The sequence below is a fragment of the Rhinoderma darwinii genome, chromosome 12, assembly GCF_050947455.1.
Source record: "Rhinoderma darwinii isolate aRhiDar2 chromosome 12, aRhiDar2.hap1, whole genome shotgun sequence".
NCBI classification, from domain to species: Eukaryota; Metazoa; Chordata; class Amphibia; order Anura; family Rhinodermatidae; genus Rhinoderma; species Rhinoderma darwinii.
This window is the reverse complement of record NC_134698.1, coordinates 76,597,504-76,618,931: the sequence shown is the minus strand read 5'-3', so window position 1 is coordinate 76,618,931 and position 21,428 is coordinate 76,597,504. Positions and strand designations below refer to the sequence as shown.

At 44.2% G+C, this 21,428-nt stretch overlaps 1 protein-coding gene across 1 annotated transcript in view; it reads left to right on the top strand.

Annotated features, from left to right (window-relative positions):
* Window positions 1–18,286, top strand: part of ERO1A (endoplasmic reticulum oxidoreductase 1 alpha) — a 36,247-nt gene extending 17,961 nt beyond the window's left edge. Inside the window, exons 7-16 of the mRNA XM_075844129.1 lie at window positions 273–393; window positions 8,502–8,548; window positions 9,234–9,245; window positions 10,111–10,137; window positions 10,942–11,034; window positions 11,449–11,695; window positions 13,323–13,392; window positions 14,881–14,967; window positions 15,430–15,563; window positions 18,064–18,286. Coding sequence (XP_075700244.1) covers window positions 273–393; window positions 8,502–8,548; window positions 9,234–9,245; window positions 10,111–10,137; window positions 10,942–11,034; window positions 11,449–11,695; window positions 13,323–13,392; window positions 14,881–14,967; window positions 15,430–15,563; window positions 18,064–18,121 — 896 coding nt within the window. The 3' untranslated portion in view covers window positions 18,122–18,286. The remainder of the gene's footprint in view (window positions 1–272; window positions 394–8,501; window positions 8,549–9,233; window positions 9,246–10,110; window positions 10,138–10,941; window positions 11,035–11,448; window positions 11,696–13,322; window positions 13,393–14,880; window positions 14,968–15,429; window positions 15,564–18,063) is intronic.
* Window positions 18,287–21,428: the final 3,142 nt, after the last annotated feature.

The window sequence follows — 21,428 nt, the reverse complement described above, 5'->3', positions numbered from 1 at the left end:
GTCTTGGTTGTGCAACAGTCGTGGGATACTGTGGCCTCGGTTACCCTATGGGGCAGGAAATTGTGCGAAAATCACAAGAGTTCCAAAATAGCATGTATAGAAAGCAGTGGGGTATGTACAGTATGTGTGATATATATATATATTTTTTTTTTTTTCTCTCACCGTATGAATCCAGGAAAGCTGGTAGACAATACCCTTTTCCAGCTACACATGATGGCGCATGCTCCTATTCCAGCTGAATGACTGTCCACATCTCTTGTTTTTTTTTCCAGACGAGGAGTCACCAGATGCAGAATACGTCGACTTGCTCATTAATCCTGAACGTTACACTGGTTACAAGGGAGCCGACGCCTGGAAGATTTGGAACAGTATCTACGAGGAAAACTGTTTCAAGTATGTGACTCTTTAAGAAAAAATAGTGTGGCTGTGACTATGGAGGGAAGGGGAAGTGTCATATCGGTAGACCGAGAACTCCTCTTCAACACGAGTGTTTGTTTGTATTAGTTATTTTATTTTTTCCAAAATTGCCGCAAAAACACAATATGACTGCATTTTGTGAATACGCCTTTCGGGTCCATGCAAACCGCATTTTTGTGGACGTGGACCTTGTATAACTGCACACAGTCCTTGTATTTGCACTTTTAGGCACTCTGTGTAACACTATATGGTGGATTGGGAGGGCGGTTTGCTCAGCAATACAACATGCAGTCCTTCAGGGGGAAAAAAAGAGAACCTTTTGTGTGCCCCGGTAAAACTGGAGGTACGGTGCGAGCCTGCATGGGCGCATTATAGATCCATACAATACAGCCACATACATGATACATTATTCCCTAGACAGCAGTTCTGCCCTGGTGGATATTGCAGTACAGTCCATGCAGCACATTCAGCGTTTGCATAGCTAAGTTTGTTTAGTGTGCGCTCTGCTGCGGCCCCTTTTTTTTAATTTATTTTTGTTATTGCCAAATCTCTTCTTGTTTGTCTAATGTAGATAAAGCTAAAACTGCACATGTAGTCCAGGACAACATTCATTCAAGTCAAATATCACAAGTCGAGAACAACCCTAATCCTCAGGAGGTGCAGAAATAATCCCATGTCTTCCATATTCTTACGCCTCATGCACACGACCGTGTGCGCAGCCCAAGTCCCGTCAGTGATCCCAGGAAAGATAGGACATGTTCTATATTTCCTCGGATCGGAGACTCGGACCATTTTTCACGGACCCGATTCACCCGCTAAAGTGAATGGGTCCGTGAAGACGATCGGATGCCGTCGAAAACGGCCCAAGTGGCACAACGGTCGTGTGCATGAGACCTCATACTTGCTGCATGACAGTCACATGGAAATCTCATGATTGCATGTCCATGCAATTTACTCTGCAACTGTCCTGCTACAAAAAGTCTGTGTGACGTCGTCGTCGTCCACCAAACAAAAAAACTATTTTTTTTTTTCTCTAATAAACCCTCGATAACCTTTCATGAAGTGCTGCAGCCACTTTATACCACTCTCCGTCCCACATGCAGAACTTCCCTTTTAAACATTTCGTAATGCTACAGAAAAAGTTGAGTAACTTTGTAAATACTTTCCTTATCTTGTACCTATTTTGACCTATGGCTTTTTATTCATCATTTGCACACACAGCGAAAGCAAGGGTATATTCACACGCAGTGTTTTCAGACGTAATTCGGGCGTTTTACGCCTGAATAAATGGCTCCATTACGCTTACAAACATCTGCCCATTTCTTGCAATGGGTTTTACGGTGTTCTGTTCCCATGAGGTGTAATTTTACGCTTCGCTGTCAAAATACGGGGCGTAAAATGACACCCGCGTCAAAGAAGTGCATGTCTCTTCTTGGGACGTTTTTGGAGCCGTTTTTCATTGACTCCATTGAAAAACCGTTCCAATAACAGCCGTAAAATACGCCGCGAAAAAACGCGAGTTGCTACAAAAACGTCTGAAAATCAGGAGCTGTTTTCGCCTGAAAACAGCTCCGTATTGTCAGACGTTTTTGGTCACTGCGTGTGAACATACCCTAACACTTCTTCTGGCTCTTCAGAATTTGTATATGGTTTATCTCCGCTCCACTGACAATCAAGTGACCGAACCGCTCTACTCTAAAGCTGCCCATACACATTAAAGGGTCGGAATCAGCTGACGATCTAATTTGCATGGGGAGAGGGATTAAGTATGTTGAATTGGTTGTCCCAAGATTAACATCACATCGCCTAAATGGTGATAAAGGTCTGATCGCTGGGGGCTACATTGCTGGGACCCCCACTGATCACTAGAATTGTGGTCCCAAACCACCTGTTTATCCTCACTGCACGATCGCATGAATGGAGTGGAGTACAAGCATGTGCACCGCCGCTTCATTGACTGTCTATAGGGCTGACCGACACAGCCGAGCACTGTACATTGCTGACTCCGTCAGTCCCATAGACTTTTTTTTTTTTTAAACTCGTTTTATTGAACTTCAAGCTTGCAATAAACAATATACAATGTTACAGCAAATCATACAATAGTAAGGGTAGAATTGACACATATTATTCCATACATTGTCCTACAGTACATGTTACAGATCATACAATACAACCGAGCCTTACATGTTCAGGAAATTTCCAATTTAAATCAAGGTTTATTCCACTATACATACATTTAGAAAGAATTGTTCTAAACAGATTTACCCAGTATATCGGTACTTTCTTCGTACCTTTCTCACTCCCTTCCTCCCCCTGATATTCAATGCAATAAAGAGTGCATACTGCTTCTCGCACCCAAGGTTTCTGATGTTGCAAGCCAACCATCCCAAATCTTCCCAAACATATGTTCACATTTCCTATTTCTGTATACGACTCTCTCAAACGGTATGACGGTATTAACTAGTGATTTCCATTGCTCAACCGTGGGATTTCTATCCGCCGTCCATCTTAAGGCTATAGCCTTACTAGCCAGAAATAAAGTTTCCCTAAGAAACACCCGAGTATGAAATGTCCAGCTCTCCTCCTGCAACTCGCCTATCAAACATACTTCCGGTGTCTTGGGTATGGGCACCAAAACATTGCTATTCAAAACCTCAAGTATCCCATCCCAGAATAAGCTAATACTCGAACATCCCCAGATGAGATGCATGAAGTCAGCCCCAGAGGAATGGCATCTATGGCATTCAGAGTTTGGCATCCGACCCATGCGATGTAGAATAGTCGGTGTAAGATGGCACTGGTGTATAATATACAGTTGGGTCATTCTATTATTAACAGAAGGAGATACCAGTATAGGAGACTCCAGAGCCTCCAACCAGTCTGCCTCTGACAAACCTGGGATAGCCTCCTGCCGTGCCATCTGCACAGAGAGCGCTTGCGACTCAATTTTTGCATTCAGGAGATGGGTGTATAGTGCCGAGATCATACCCTTGGGTCCCTGTGTCTTCAGAACTCCAATCAGCGGGAATTTTGAAAGAGACTTGAGATTGCACTTGGAATTGCGCGGTCAGCGCATGTCTTAATTGCAGATACCTATAGAACTGGGTGCGGTTTAAACCATATTTCTCCATCATTTGAGTAAATGACAGCAACACATTGTCATTATAAACTTTCCCTAAACACCGAACTCCGTTGACCTTCCAGTACTCCGATCCCTCCAACTAATGTAAGTGTGAGAACATGGGATTACCCCACATCGGCGTCCCTTCCTCCATAGCCCCAAAACTACACATCAATTTAGCTGCCTTCCACACCTGATGCGCTAATCTGTGAAGTAAGAGCAGGTTCCCTCTAAACAAAGCGGGATTCTCCAGCACCGGCCACATGACGGATATTCCCAGCACCTGACCCAAAGCGTAGTCGGGAAAGGATTCCGTGCCGTGGCTAATCCACTCCTTCAAATACCGCAGTTGGCCACTCAAAAAGTAAATGTAAAAATCAGGCAGTGCCATCCCCCCCTATCCCATGGACGCTGTAGCTTGGCCAGAGCGAGTTTCCTTCGAGACCTCCCCCATACAAAGCTAGCCGTAAGAGAGTGTAACCTATCAAAGAAATATCTCGGAATGGGACCATCCGCATGTTCCAGTAAATATAATCCCGGGGGAGGGCAACAACAACCAGATGTTTTAAAGAGATTGGGTGCAGATTTACTTATGATAAAATTTAGACGGCAAAAACGTAGTCCAGGCAGTCAGAAGTTGCACCAAATTTATCACAGTGGTTCAAGCTATATGTTAAATTTGGCGCATCTTGCTAGACATGTTGGACTCTTTCCTCTTCCTTATACCTCTAGGTTGACTTAGTTTATGACTGTATTTTTTCAGCAAATTGTGGCGCAATTTGACCCCTGCCCCTTTTTTAGACGTTCATGAAAAGTGTCCTACTAAGACGCAAACGTCTGTTCTCATTGGCGCATTTGCTTCATGATGGGTCTAAAACGAAATGTGACATTATGCGCCTTAAATGTGCTACATTTTCCGACAAGGTCTTGGCGCAATCTGCCCTACTGCCTCATTATTGATGCTGGTAGCGTATCGCTAGAACGTTCTACATCAGCAAAGTGTTGAAATTGCGGCACTCGGCGATCTGTCAAAACAGTCTCTTTATTTTATCCGTTTAAAACATAGTGCGGTAGATACAACCTTCTGACCTGGGCGCTAGAATACGTCACCAATGTCTGATCGCTAGAATTAATTTACAGCTGTGCTAGGAAAGCTTCGTGCCACGTGGCCATCCCATTATAATCAATATTATAGCGAAATGCAACTGTCTATCATGAGACAACCCCTCTAATGTGGTGAGTAAGTTTTCACAAGATTTCTCCTTTAAAGAAAAACTGAAGTTTGGAAACGGCAGAAGTTTCTAGCATCGCCTCCCAGCAGGCTTCCTGAGACAGTCGGGCACAATTACATAATTCTGGCTGCTTACTGCCCCCTGATTGGCTTAGATTAGGCTACTGCATCCAATAGGACTTGACCATTTGGCAGCTGTTCATTCTGTAAACACTGAAGGTCTATCCCCGGAAGATTGGGCTCTGCTACATCTGACAGCAACACACACCGTTCAGTCAGTCTTATGTAACTTCTCATGATAGAAGGTAAAAGTAGCGGCAGAGACAGACAATATAGAAAACATTCTGGATTACTGGTGGGGTTCTGGATTCAAAGTTGTTTTTGGCGTTATTTATCTGCAGTGCCAGAATTGTTGGAAAACCACAGTGTTCATATACCCAGAGCTGATACCGGAATATATCCATGCATATATAGCTGAATTCTCCTGCTGCACTCTACCACTGCCTACTTAGGAGACCAATTCAAGGGGACGCCCGGTTTTTAGAAAATTATTATTATTATTTTTTTTTGTATAATTAAAAAAGTATTACAATCTTCCAATATTTTTTCTGTATTAATTCCTCACTGTTTTTTAAGATCTCTGCTTGCTGTTCTTCAATAGAAACATCATTGTTTACTTCCAGTGGATAAAATTCTGTCCATGGTCATGTGATGTACACACAGGTGCTGGGATCGTTACAGTATTTGTAATAGAGCTGTGTCTTGTAACGATTCCAGCACCTTTCTGTCCATCACGTGACCAGGGACCGCATTACATCCACTGGAAGCAAACAATGAATGTCCCTACCGAATGACAGTCCGGTTTCAGCAGTTACATGGTTGCTTGCAACTTTTTTTTTTTTTTTTTTACCATAGGAAAACATTGTCGCAGCACGGTTGCAGTAATCCTGCGACTTTTGCTTCGACTTGCAGGCAACCGCTTGTAGCTAATTACTCAGCTGTAATTGAGGCTTATAGAGATTCTGCGTGTCGCCGTACAGTGTCTTTGCGGAAAGCTTTGATACGTGCATGGACCCTAAGGATAGGTTCCCACGGTTTCATGGTTCGCGTTGCAGCAACATTATTAGGCTAAGTTCACACAGAGTGAAACCGCGCCAAAAAACTTGTCCAAAACAGCCCAAAGATGCCTCCCATTGATTTCAACGGGAGGGGGAGGCGTCTTTTTCCCGTGAGCGGTAAAAAAGAAGAGACATGCCCTATCTTCGGGCGTTTACGCCTCTGACCTCCCATTGACTTCAATGGGAGGCAGAGAAAGCGTTTTTCTCGTAGTTTTATGCCCGCGGCGCTCAATGGCCGCGGGCGAAAAACGCCGCGAAAATCGGCGTGCAGGAACAGGAAAATCTGCCTCAAACTTCCAAACGGAATTTTGAGGCAGAAATTCTGCCTGCAAAAAACTCTTTGTGAACATAGCCTTATTACTGCGATTCAGGGGGGGGAGTCGCCTCGTGACCATCGCAAAAGGACCCTGGGCTTAGGGTGACATGGTCACTAACTCCAAGCCTCCTGTTCCTCAAAAATTAGCAAATTATCGCGGGAGATGCCTCTGCACCTGGACTTCTTTTCTGACACTGCAACTCTAAGGCTATGTTCACACGGGGTATTTTGCCGAGTTTTTTGACGCGGAAACCGCGTCGCAAAACTCGGCAAAAACGGCCCGAGAACGCCTCCCATTGATTTCAATGGGAGGCGTCGGCGTCTTTTTCCCGCGAGCAGTAAAACTGTCTCGCGGGAAAAAGAAGCGACATGCCCTATCTTCGGGCGCTTCCGCCTCTGACCTCCAATTGACTTCAATGGGAGGCAGGAGAAAGCGTGTATCTCGCTGTTTTATGCCCGCGGCGCTCAATGGCCGCGGGCGATAATTGCCGCGAAAATCAGCGTGCAGGGAGAGGAATATCTGCCTCAAAGTTCCAAACGGAATTTTGAGGCAGATATTCCTCCCCCAAAATACTCCGTGTGAACATAGCCTAAAATTGACAACCTGATCCGCCATCTTAATCCTGTGGCTTCTCATTGACATGATAAAGGTAATTCTATAGATAAAACACGCTGCCTCCTGAGTGGGATTTCTCAATGTTTAGACGCTCCGCGTTGATCGCTTTCTGTTATATTACATCACCTTACAGTACGTTAAGTAACTGCCGCCTTTCGCCAGATTGTGGCAGGATGAGGGGGGGGGGGCGGGGTCTTTTCTTTTCTTTCACACTTTCTTCACCCATCCCCTAACAGTGTCTGTGTATCTGATTGCCCTATTTATAGCCGAGATATATAACGTTACCATGGAAGTTTTGAGGGGCTGTCCTATGAGATTGCCATTGTATTTTTGTGAAGTATAAGGCCAAATGCACACAATGCGGATTACGTGCGGATTTGCCATGCGGCAAATTTGAAGTGTTCTACAGTACCAGCGACGAAAATGAGATTTCAAGAAACCTTCTCTACATGTTGTATGTCAATTTATCTTGCGTTTCCGCTTGCGAATTGTTTCTGACTAGTTAAAACAAACAAACAAACAAACCACGCACCAAAATCTGCAGCATAAAAACGCACCAATTTCTGCATGAAAATGTAAAAAACGCATTAAAAATGCACTATTAGGTGCGGATTTTACCTGCGGAATTACCTGCGGTTTTGATGCAGATTTTCCGCCCCAAATTCTGCAACGTGTACATGTGGCCTAAGGGCTTGTCCACACGTGATGGAATTGCTGCAGAACATTTCTGCAGCAATTCTGCAGAAACTAGCAGGTTTTCCGCTGCAGAAAAAACGCACAATTTCCTGCGTTTTTTACTGCAGAAAATAGTGTGAATTTTGCTTTGTTTTTCTCAATGTTGGGAGATGGTGACATCTGAAAAATGCAGCAATTTAGTCCATTTTCTGCAGCAGGAATTGACATGCTGCGGTCCGAGAAATACGCACCACGAGGTCAACTTCTGCTCGGAAAATTTTCCGTAGCGTTGTTAAATCTTTGCTGCTACTGTATTCTGCGTATCTTCCGTCCGCAATTCTGGACGGAAAATATTCAACAATTTCGCTACGTTTGGTTTGGACAAGCTCTGTTGCCGCCATGTTGCGAACACCCCTCCATTATGGGGTTGTGTATTTCTAGCGGACTTATCCGCTCACACGGCTTCCCAATGAGCATCGCAATTAAAATATGGAGGCAAAATGATGTTTAATACACAGCAGGTCATATTTTGCAGATATAAAGGGCTTGTCTAGTTCTATAAAATCTGTGTTGATCTTGCCCATTCTTGCAACCACATTCCAGTACGAGCGATTAACGAGGCAAAAGCTGATGGAATCTTGACCAGATCTACAGTGATTGAGGGTCATGTGATCAGGTCGTCCATGACCTTGGACCGATTATATCCATCTGCGTATATACGGAGATCACTATGAAAAACCTCCATAGATATGCGTGGACGGTGCGGTCATGTACGTTTATTAAAACCACACATGGTTGGGAGAATTCAGGTGCTGGACTTTTTGAATTATTGGGTGCCAGATTAAAGGAATTTGAATATGTAAATACAGTCTCATTGTGAAGGTGTATGCATGTATATAATCGGTATGGATGAATAGCATGGCAGTATGTCCGTTGCCACCAAATGCGAGATTATTGAACATGTCTGATCTTTTTTTATTTATATATAATATATATATTTTTTATAGGCCCAAAGCAGTAAAGCGGCCATTGAATCCTCTGGCGTCCACACTAGGTAAATATGGGATCAGTCTATCACTGGGCCTCAGGCCTACGCACTGTTGTAAGAAACCATGTCAGTGTAGACCATAGCAACCAATCAGGTTTAAGCTTTCGTTTTTCTACAACAGGTTTGAAAATGTAAGCAGTGATTTGATTGGTTGCTATGGGTGACCCTGCTTCTTGAGGCCTTTATATGTTTTATGATCTTACAATAGAGGATTTATATGTTTGTATGTGGTGTAGTAACAATGGCCGCTTCACTTGACATTACGTTACCCATGTAGACAGACAAAATTTGAATGGCCGTTTCTAAGTTCTGTCCGTTTCTGGGGAAGATGGGTGACAATCAATATGGCTGCCGTTACTGCTTGTTCAGGGATTGTCACCCAGCTTTCCTAGAGTCATCAATGGCAATTCTGCCTAATTATGGAAATGTGGGAATGTACCACGGCATAGCTATGTGGATGATGGGTGACTGCTGTCGTGGCACCCAAGCTGGTGATAAGAGATATATACTATATACTATACAAGGTCCTGGTCACGGCTATTGTTTTATGAGATGTTTGTTAGGTAATTAAACGTAATATAACACAATGTGCCGTATTACCTCTATTATATGGCTGCAGTCCCTTTTATATGATTAGATTATAGTTATTCTTTGACTCTTTCACCGATCTACTTTTTCCTTTTGCTTTCAGGTGAAAATGACGGTAAGGAGAATATAATATAACGTTCTTCATATTGATCCTATTTCGGCTTTCCTATGAGCTGGGCCCTTTTGAAAAGCACGGGTCTGCTTGAACTGGGCCACGTCTGGCGTAACTTATAAGTGGAAATGACTTGCTGAAGATTGGGCAGAAACTGAGACTAAAAACTAATGATTTGTAGGGTATCTAAACCAGATAATTTTACTAAATTATGATTTTATGTACGGACTTGGTGGATGCGGGGCCCGGGGGACCCATTGCTGGGTAAACACAATATAAAATTGTAATGAACATTGCCACCTGCTGGCCAGCTATTGTATTGCATTCCTTTTATAGTGGATTCATATTTGTTTATGATGACATTAACTTTGTATCTTTTAGGCTCTGTGCACATCACGTTTTTGGCCTACGTTTAACGTATACGCCTGGAAGACCTGCCGACATATACCTTAAATGTAGGCTGTGACGAATTCCTTATTAGTGACATCCGTCACCATGGAGTTTAATGGTTAACATACGTGTCATGAACTCTCATGACCCTATTCATGAGGTATATGTTAAACGGATACCAACATAGTCGCCCATAGAAAATGCTATTTTATTTCATGGGCATATGCCGCATAAACGCTATAATGGTATCGGTTAACTTATAAGTTGTAAAGATTATGGTGTAGATACCTGTGACGTACGCTATACAGTGGCATACGTCGCCCATAGGCACCCATGTTATGTTTGCAGGAATCCATTTTATTAAAAAAAAAAATTGCCTCTGGAGTGAGTAATAATATCAGAATGACCGCACATACTAATGATTATAATCCTGTTCGCGGTCTACGTCTCTATAACCGTTTCTTTTGGTATTTTGCAGAGATCATGTTCTACAGCTGGCTGGAAGGTAGGTCCTTGAAATTTGGCAAGAGTCCATATATTGTAAATCTATCTTGTATTTAAAGGGGTTTTCCAAGATTTAACAGTGATGGCGTGCCCGTAGGATAGAACATCAATGTGTGATTGGTGGGGGGGTCTAATCTCCAGTACCCTCACTGATCAGCAGAACGGGCAGTGGTTGTATATGGTACTGCAGCTCTGCCCCAACGTCACTTGAATGATGTGGAGCCGCTTAGTACACGGATGGCGTTGTGTTGTTACTACAATGAAGGGGGTGCGGCGCTCCAGTGAGTGCTGTGGCCCCTCATTTCTGCTGTTTAGTGGGGGTGCATCCATGAAATGTCATGTGATCACGGCTGCCAGTTGAGACCCGCCATTATAAGGTGATGTCTATGCCGACGTCGTGTCGTTCTGCGACTGCCTGCTGCTGTTACCTGACGTGTCATGGACCTCCTGTCATGGCGTGATGCCGAATATATTACTATTTGATTTATTTTGCTTTAGTGATCTTGAAACTATATATAAAGTTAAAATCCATGGTTGTCCATTGACTTCAATGGACAACCATGATCCTCCATAGTCTTCGCAGAGGCTTCGGCTGATTGAGGTACGAGAAGAGGGTTCCCCCTGCCCCTCTCGGTCATATTAAAACCCCTATAAATGAATTGTATTAAAGTCCTGGAAAACCCTTTCAGCGTTGGATTTTAATGTATATCGGGTTGCCTTGTTTTTTTTCCCCTTTTTTAGATGCAAGTTCTTCTTTATTTTTGTGCGTTTTTAACACGCGTTCTTTATTTTATTTTTCGTTCAGGCCTGTGCGTCGAGAAGAGGGCCTTCTACAGGCTCATTTCAGGACTGCACGCCAGCATCAATATTCATCTCAGTGCAAGATACCTAATGCAAGGTAAAGATGAGGGGCGCTAGCTGCAGGCGTATATGATGAAAGTTGCTTTATATAAGGAGCGTGTAACTTTAAAGTGGGTATTTTTGGAAAAACCCCTTTTAAAAATCCTGCATTTGCCCTTGAGTTAGTTGTTGTGTATAAACTCTACCATTGTTGTGATTAAAAATCAGCTTTCCATGCACTGACATCCTGGAGGGCTTGTGCTTATATACAGGAGACAATGTGAGCACACAGAGCTGCAGTGTAAAGCATGGGGGAGGGACTGAGTAGTCGTCTGATGAGGCAGGTGGTAGATTTCATTAGACAATGCAACTGTTGTCCTTATCACAGCTCTGTATGGAGCAGTGCCCCGTTCCGAGGTTCAGGTCACTTCGTAGCCGCGCTGTGTAACCGCTATTTGGTCTTTTTGCACAGACACATGGATGAATAAAATTTGGGGCCACAATACCACAGAATTCCAGATCCGCTTTGATGCCACGCAGACCCAGAATGAAGGTCCAAGGAGACTGAAGAACTTGTACTTTATCTATCTGATTGAGCTTCGAGCCATTTCCAAGGTGCTGCCCTTCTTCGAGCGCCAGTCTTTTTGGCTGTATACCGGAAACGAAACACAAGATCTGCAAACCAAGAAACTTCTGCTCGACATTCTCCAGAATGCCAAGTAAGACCCGTGTCACTGCTGCATTTATTACGCTTTACTACAATGCTGCTTTACTACACTGCTGCATTTATTACGCTTTACTACACTGCTGCTTTACTACACTGCTGCATTTATTACGCTTTACTACACTGCTGCTTTACTACTCTGCTGCTTTACTTCACTGCTGCTTTACTTCACTGCTGCTTTACTTCACTGCTGCTTTACTTCACTGCTGCTCTACTTACTTCACTGCTGCCCTACTTACTTCACTGCTGCTCTACTTCACTGCTGCTCTACTTCACTGCTGCTCTACTTCACTGCTGCTCTACTTCACTGCTGCTTTACTTCACTGCTGCTTTACTTCACTGCTGCTTTACTTCACTGCTGCTTTACTTCACTGCTGCTCTACTTCACTGCTGCTCTACTTCACTGCTGCTCTACTTCACTGCTGCTTTACTTCACTGCTGCTTTACTTCACTGCTGCTTTACTTCACTGCTGCTTTACTTCACTGCTGCTTTACTTCACTGCTGCTTTACTTCACTGCTGCTTTACTTCACTGCTGCTTTACTTCACTGCTGCTTTACTTCACTGCTGCTTTACTTCACTGCTGCTTTACTTCACTGCTGCTTTACTACACTGCTGCTTTACTACACTGCTGCTTTACTACACTGCTGCTTTACTTCACTGCTGCTTTACTTCACTGCTGCTTTACTTCACTGCTGCTTTACTTCACTGCTGCTTTACTACACTGCTGCTTTACTACACTGCTGCTTTACTTCACTGCTGCTCTACTTCACTGCTGCTTTACTTCACTGCTGCTTTACTACACTGCTGCTTTACTTCACTGCTGCTTTACTTCACTGCTGCTTTACTTCACTGCTGCTCTACTTCACTGCTGCTCTACTTCACTGCTGCTTTACTTCACTGCTGCTTTACTTCACTGCTGCTTTACTTCACTGCTGCTTTACTTCACTGCTGCTCTACTTCACTGCTGCTTTACTTCACTGCTGCTTTACTTCACTGACATAATAATAATCTTTATATAGCGCCAACATATTCTGCAGCACTTTACGATTCAGAGGGAACATGTACGGACAATATCAGACATTACATAGTGAAAAAACGTATTAACAATTCAAAACAAGAGGGGTGAGGACCCTGATTCCAAGAGCTTACAATCTATGAGGAAAAAGGGGCTGATCCAAGATTTAATTTCTTGTTTTGTACAATGGTCCAGCCATCTTTACTACACGAACACTTTATTTTCTGCATCAAAATTCTGTGTGCCCTGCAGGGTGCCTTTATTACAGAGCTTTGTCTAGTTCTTATATACAGGAGACAATGTGAGCACACAGAGCTGCAGTATAAAGCATGGGGGAGGGACCGAGCAGCAGCCTGTGCTGAGGCAGGGGGTGGGTTTCGGACTTCAGACCCTGCAATGTAATATGTACTCTAAATGTCCAGTAGTCAGGAATTCCCCATAGGTCCAGTAAATTCCGTAGTCGTCTGGAGCATACAAGATAATGGTCTTTGTTAGGAGGTGCCAGATTATTGGGTTTTTATTTATTTAGCTCCAACGTGTTCTGTAGCGATATGCCAATATATGTTCTCAAATGTTTTTTAATGACTTGTTCTCAATTATTGTAGAGATTTCCCTCTGCACTTCGATGAAAACTCACTTTTTGCTGGGGATAAGAAACAAGCGGATAGATTAAAGGTAAACAAACGATCGAATATATGGGAAATATAAATTGTCCTGTTACAGCCACAACTGCGCTCCTTCTCCTACTGTTCTGCCTGTGTCAGTCTTTACTGTAGTTATGGCATTCTATTCATGACTGGTGTAATAAATCTAGATGACATGAGACTTGGGGTACTCATACACAACCCGACATGGGCCGTGTAAACGATCGCCGATCAACGAGGCAGCTCGTTGATCGGCGCTCGTTCGCTCCTTTCACAAGGTGCTGTGTATGGGAATGAGTTCTCGTTACTACGATCGCTCGTCCCCATACATTATTATCATGTCGGCAGCGAATATCCATGTTTACACACCAAGATGTGCTGCCGATAACGATAATATTTCTTGCTGAATAAATGATCTGATCGGCCGATAGAGAATTTGCCTGACAATTGGCCCGTGTAATAGGGCCTTTCGTGGTCCAGGGATCATCAGATGGCGATCACATGCAGGGGCCGTGGTTTATGGGTTTTGTTCACATGATTGAAAAATTGTGTATCATCTGGATGGACGACACCCCCAGCCAGGCTGTTTCCAGTGGAGTAAAGGAAACTCCGCAAGATCTGAATGTAATCATTTTTTCTTTTTAAACCTACATTGTTCCCTGCCTGGTGACTCTTACAATTTATATTTATAGCGGTCGGAGCTCAGTTTTTCTGATACAGAGCACCAAATCCCCTGCATAGCCGGGAAGTTAAACTATACCATTCTTGCTGCCTACAGTCACCACTAGAGGGAGCTTACTGCATATGGTTTTATTATTGGGCTCCATGAAAGCTGTATATACTGCTGTATGCAGGGAAGCCGGGAATCTGGAGCTCTGTAGCAGGAAAATGGAGATATATTATGAAATTAATCGGCACAGAATTTTGGTGTTACACTTCGTGTAGTTAAACGTTTGACAAACTTCTGACATGTCATAGTGACGTGTCAGAAGTTTGGATTGGTGGGGGTCCGAGCACTGAGACCCCCACCAATCGCTAGAACGAAGCGCTCGTGTGAGTGTTCAGCCGCTTCGTGTCTGTTCTGCTTTTTCCGGAAATAAATGTATCGGTGTACGAACTCAATAGAAAGTCTATGAGCCCGTACTCTGATACATCGGCTTTCCAGAAAAAGCCGAACAGACGCGAAGCGGCTGAGCGCTCACACAAGGGCTTCAGGTGCTTCGTTCAAGCGATCGGTGGGGGTCTCCGTTCTAGGACCCCCACCAATCCAAACTTCTGACATGTCAGAAGTTTGTCAAACATTTAGCTACCCTTTAAATGGGTCCTATTCGAAGTTTTAAAATGTTAAAAACCAACTCAAAAATCCCTGTGGTGTGGATAATTCTGCACGAGGTAGAATCTAAATGGTGGTCGTGATTCATTGATGATGATGATGATGACGATGATTGCAGTGTTCTTTTTCTGGGTTCCGTTACATTGTATTTGACGCCTGAATATAACACCATTTTATCTCTTACAGGAGGATTTCCGACATCACTTCAGAAACATCTCCAGGATAATGGACTGTGTCGGCTGCTTTAAATGCCGGCTTTGGGGGAAGCTGCAGGTGGGTCATGTGACACATAAGATACCGCGGTATGATTGGGTGGTTACATTTAAAGGGAAATGCTGGGATGTTGCATAGCAACAGTACACGGATGGATTAGGTGACACCTGCAGCTCCATCACAGTGTCGGCCTTTGTCACTCAGATCCTCCTGTCCCCTGCAGGTCACCTGTTACCATACAGTCTTCTAACTCCCCCTCTGCAGAGGAGCTCACACCCCCCCCCCCCCTTTAGAGCTACGAATAGGCGTCAAGTAATGACCCTGTCTCGCTGTTCCCTGCCATTAGAAATATAGATGTCAAAAGCTGGGTTACAAAAGGAAAAAAAAAATAATTACACTTCTCTTGGGGGTGGGATGAGAAGAGCACCATGGCGGTAAGGTTAAGTGGTGGGGGTAAAACGTATTTTTTAATTTTATGAATTTTATTTTTTTTTTTTTAAACCATTGAATTCCATCCCGCAGACTCAGGGGTTGGGTACAGCCCTGAAAATCCTTTTCTCAGAAAAACAAATTCAGAGAATGCCAGAGACTGGACCTTCATACGGATTCAACTTAAAGCGTCAGGAAATCGTGGCCCTTCTCAATGCTTTTGGAAGGTCAGTGCGCTCGCTGGTCCAGGGGGGGTTAATTCATTGCCTATAAATAACTTGCATTGTATATTGAAGTTTTTTTTTTTTTTACCATACTTTTGTATTAATGTGTAACAAATTTGCATTCACTGACAGCAGAGATCTTGAAAACTGTGTAGATATTCTGTTATGTCCTGCTGACACTATATCAGGATTTTAGTCTCTGGGTGTAAACCAGAGTATTTCCATTCACTTACAGCAAGCAAATGTTTTGAAAATTGATCAGAATTGAAACACAAAGTATATGAGAAAGTTGCAGAGCTTTTCATTCTACAAGGGCTGTCAAAGATGAGGAAAACATGGCTGCTTTCTTCTAAAAGCAGCGCCACATCTGTCCATAGATTGTGTCTGGTATTGCAGCTCTACTCCATTGAAGAGCATGAAGATGAGCTACAATACCGCACACAACCTCTTGACAGGTGTGGCACTGTTTTTGGAAGAAAGCAGCCATGTTTTTATAGTCCAGGACAACCACTTTTAAGCTTTATTTACTTTCTACCTGTAAACCTCTTAATCCGATCTTACCCTTAGGCCCTATTCACACGACCGGGATTCTCGGCCATGTGACAGCCGTTCTTTGAATGTGCGTCACACGGCCGCAGTAGGAACAATTGACCCCAAATGGAGCTATTCACACGGCCGATTTTTTGATGGCCGGTAAACCGGGTCGTCAAAAAATGGGACATGTCCTGTTTTGGGCCGTTCTCCAGGCCGCACGGCTCCCATAGAAGTCTATGGGGCCGTTTACAGCACAGCTGTCACTCTGATGTGATCCGACTGATGGCCGAGCTTTCTGCCGCTCGCTCACTCTCTTCTCCTCCTCACAATTTTGTTGCTCCCTGTAGGAGCGGAATCCCCAATCCCCGGCCACAGCATTTCCGAAGCTGTGGCTGGGGATTCTGCTCCAGGAGAAGTCCCTGACTTCACTGTCCATATATGGACAGTGAAGTCAGGGACTTCTCCTGGAGCAGCGGTCACCTGCACGAAGGTGCAATCTATGGGGGGTGGCTATGTACAAGGGTTTTGTGTGGCATTACCTACAGGGGGGGGGGGGGGGGGGGGCAGAAAATTTACAAATTAAATTCATCCGGACAGGGAAAAAAATGGATGCAAAACGGGTCAAATCAGCCGTTTAAAAAAAAAAAAAGGGAAAGCGAAAGGAAACGAAACAGATGCAAAACGGATGAAAAACGGCCGACACTCAGGCTCTATTCACACGACAGGGACCAAGTCCGGCATCCATAGGACTGAACACTCACGGTGGCAGCTGCAACCAGCCGAAACCACACCCTCATGCAGCGGCTAATGGACGAACAATTGACGGAGAGATCGTGCAGCATTTACCACCGCGTGGGGGCGTGGTTTCAGGCCATGGGCGGCTGCCGCTCCATGTGTTCTTTCCATAAGGCCGGGTTCCCACATAGCGTAAACACTGTAGAATTTCCGGAACGGTATTCTGTGCGGACATTCCGCAGCATTTAGAGTAGCAGCTAAGTGGATGAAATTTGTTAAGTCTCATTCCCGCGCTGCAGAAAAAAAACGTTTCTGTTGATTTTCTGTTGCGGTTTGAATTCAATGGGGGATACAAAACCTACAACAAAAAGCCCAGTGTTGTGAGTTTTGCGGTGGAATAGCAGTGATTCCGCCGCAAAAATCGCAACTCGGGACAAAAAAAAATTATTCATACTTACCCAGAACTCTCCTTCTTCCTGCACAATGTGGGGTGCGGTTTTTCGGATGGAATGTCCTTAGAGTTCGAGGTCTGATACGCGCAATGATTTTTACACAGCGTATCTGACCCGTGGGAACCCGGCCTAATAGCTCCTGATCAGTGCTCCCCAATTGGTGCCCCCCAGTCCGCTCCATGTGGTGGTCTCGCTCTTTGTGGCTACAGATGCTATTGTACACCAGTGGCCGCAGGCATGAAATGGCATCAGATCCGCAGCACCAGCACCTAGTCAGGCTCCTATAACAGGGAATGATTACAACCGTCATTGTAGAACTGGACTTTGATCCTTCCCTCCGACCAGAGTGTGCGCCCTACAATCCTTCTCTCCTAGAATTGACCTGTATTGCCAGGGCTCCTTACATTATAACACCGCACTGCCATTAAACCCACCAGATGATAGTCTTTTTAAGGTGCATATAACAGATCCACAATTTCAAGACCTGCAGATGTAGCTGAGCTGAGTATGTAACTCTTTTGGGGCTGCATTATTCAGATTTACAGCACATTCATACAGGTCTGTACACTTTTTGCCAAAAATGGGAGCAGATCTTGTCATCGCAAAGCAGGGACACCTTTAGCCACGCCCTAATAGGAAAGGATAGCAGCTGCAGTCCTATGTAAAACCAAAGATAACATTATTTGGTACAGTCTCTGGTTGAAACACAAACTCCTCTCTGCTACATCTGGGTCCTTATGTTTGCCATATATTAAAAACTATTTTTAAATCTTTTCCTGCAGAATTTCTACAAGTATAAAGGAATTGGAAAACTTTAAAAGTCTTCTACAGAACGTGTGATGAGACGGGAAGAAGATCTGGAGGACAGAACTTTGCACTATCAAGGCCCCTTCATGTTTGACAGTAACTCTTGGTCAAAGTCTGAGAATTTTACATTCTCACTGTGAAAACTGGTCCTTGAAGGACCTTCCTGTGTATATTGTAAAATAAATATGCTTCAGATTTTCTATTTAGTGTGACTTCCAGCTGCACTTCTGCTGAATCTCCTGAAGAAACGCTCATCACCTCTCTAAAGTTAGGATAGGTTTTTCTATCCTAAACCGTTAAGCCCAATATACCGTGCCCGTTTCTGTCCAGCGTCCATGCCCTTTTACTTTTTTTTTTTTTTGTCCACACCCAATACTTTATGTATTCTTCCCAACCCTCCATTACTGAATCTTTCATAACCCAGATTGGTCATTATTCCTGCTGCATGAGTACAGAATAGGGTGTTGAAAAAAAAAAATAATACGTCTCTATAGCGAATGTCATAATTTGAAATTTGCTTGATCATATCCCATGCAACCAGCTGGTAAAACAACCCTATTTAAATGCATTTTTAGATTAAAGTTGATCATTTTTCTGTAAATCTGTACATACTACTGGTACTCAGGGACCACTAACAGTTCAGATTCTTATTATACTCCAGTTTCTGTGCAGTTTTAAAAAAATAAAAATTCTGCATGATTTTGCAATGTCTTGCTTATCAAGCGTAGAATGGAAAATATGGCCAGTTGTGTGCTAAAGCTGCCATCTAGTGGTAAATCTTTAAAACTACATTCCTGAAGTGCATGCAGTTTCATAGATTTACCACCAGATGGCAAGCTTAAGCAGGAGCACCTCCTAACTAAGCTTTACAAATTCATAGTGTCTGCATGTAACTGTCTGTTTCCCAAGGTGCCCATACAGCGGTTTTACCACAATTTTGCGATGCGGTTTTTGGCTGAACAGCATGCTACTACTATGTGTATGGGCATCCCCAACTTCTTTTCTTACTTGTCCATTCCAATGTTCTTGTTCAGGGCCTTGTATTAAAATCTCTTAAAGTCCCCCCTAATGTATGTGTTAAAACTGGCGTTCCAGACGCCAGTTTTACTCAAAAGCTCGCTAGAGTTAGGCCGGATTTACACGACCATGTTTGGTCCGTACGTCGGCTGCATTTCCCGGACCAAACGCACTGAGGGAGCCGGGCTCCTAGCATCATAGTTATGTGCGACGCTAGGCGTCCCTGCCTCGCTGCGGGACAACTGTCCCGTACTGTAATCATGTTTTCAGTACGGGGCAGTATTTCTGCGGGGAGGCAGGGACTCCTAGCAACGTACATAACTATGATGCTAGGGGCCCGGCTCCCTGCAGTGTTCGGTCTGGGAAATGCAACCGACATACGGACCGTATATCATGGACCGAACACGCTCGTGTGAATCCGGTCTAAGATGCACATAATGTATGAAACGCGTCTCTGGTCGAGCGCTAGAAAGTCAAATCTACTCCAGCTGCGAGCTGGAGTAGATTTCCTCTATAACTTACACCAGTTTCTGGCCTAAATGATAGAAAACGTATTGGCCTGCAAAAGGCCATGCCCCTTTTGCTAAGCCCCTCCCTTTAATAAAGTGCTTAGAGCATCAAAAAAGCCTCATATCAAATGTTGTGCAAATTGTGGCATTTGCAACTTTTCTATGCCAGAGAACCGGCATAGATTGTATCCCCACCCCCACATTATCTGTACATTGTCCCACTTATCGTTGTTAGACATTTATGACTTAATTACACCGCCTGTCCACAAGAACGAGAATGGAGAATCCGGGCGCTTTAGGGTGTATTCACACGTGGCAGATTTGTCTGTGACTGAAACATCTGCTCCATACATGTGAAGGGGGTATTGCTGCAGCATGTGCATGGATTTCTTTACCACCATTCGGATGAATGTAAGGGTATGTTCACACGGCGGGGGTCCGTAACGGCTGAAATTACGGGGATGTTTCAGCCTGAAAACATCCCCGTAATTTCAGCCGTACCGGCATGTGCAGGCGCTTGAACGCCGCGTCAATTACGGCCGTAATTAGCGCTGCTATTCATTGGAGTCAATGAATAGCGGCTCCAATTACGGCCAAAGAAGTGACAGGTCACTTCTTTGACGCGGGCGTCTAGTTACGCGCCGTCATTTGACAGCGGCGCGTAAATATACGCCTCGTGTGAACAGACAAACGTCTGCCCATTGCTTTCAATGGGCAGATGTTTGTCAGCGCTATTGAGGCGCTATTTTCAGACGTAATTCGGGGCCAAAACGCCCGAATTACGTCCGGAAATAGGCCGTGTGAACATACCCTAACAGTTGCAGAAGTTTCTGCAGCAAATCAGCTGCGTTTCGCTTCACACTTAAGGTCATAGCATTAAAAGTGAGCAGATCACACGCAAACTGTTGTAATGTACAGCAGAAGTAGCAGAGCTGAGTTTGCCATTTGGAGCAACCCTTGATACTCTGATCTTACATGATATTCTGTAGTTTTACATAGGACTGCAGCTAAAACCTCCTGCATTCATGTTATGGATGTGCACAAACAGCGCAGACCTAAAGACAAATGCAGCTCCTCTACCGGTGGTCTCTTAAGGGCTTATTCAGAACGTGGAGGAACTCAGACGTGAAAAACCAGCTGTCTTTCACGTCCGCGATACCCCTCGGTGGGTCCCACTTTCACGGATCCCCATGGACTTGAGTCTATGGTGGGATCTGTGAAAACGGAATAAAATAGGACATGTTCTATGTCTGTCAAACAACGGCCCCATTGAAGTACATGCGTCCGTGTGACGGCTGCTGTTTAAATGGCCATCACGAGGACGTATTAAACGTTCGTCTGAATAAGCCCTAAATCTGTACCATGCATCATCCATGTAGAAACGAGGCCATGGTCAGTCACTGGCAGCTGCCGAATATCAGATTTCAGCTCTGATCCTATATAAAGTCTGATCACCGTGCTTTATACTGCTGCATTACTTGTATGTGACCACAGGTGCTTTGGTTCATGCACTGATATTTCATTACAGTACAGTCCCAGAAACTCTTCCCCTATAGCAGTGGCCTCTGGGGTAGACAACTATTAGTTATCAATAGCTGCTCTATTGCCTTAATTTCCCTAAACAGTGCCACTCTTCTTCACTGGTTGGGTCTGGTATTGCAAATCAGCCCTACTCACTTAAGCACTGCAATACCAGGCAGCGCCTGTGGATAGGAGTGGTGCAGTTTTAGAGAGGGGGGGGGGGAGAGGTCTGTCTAATGTAGTTGCAATTGACATCTGTGAAGTGGAACTGCAATATTGGTGCACACAGTGGA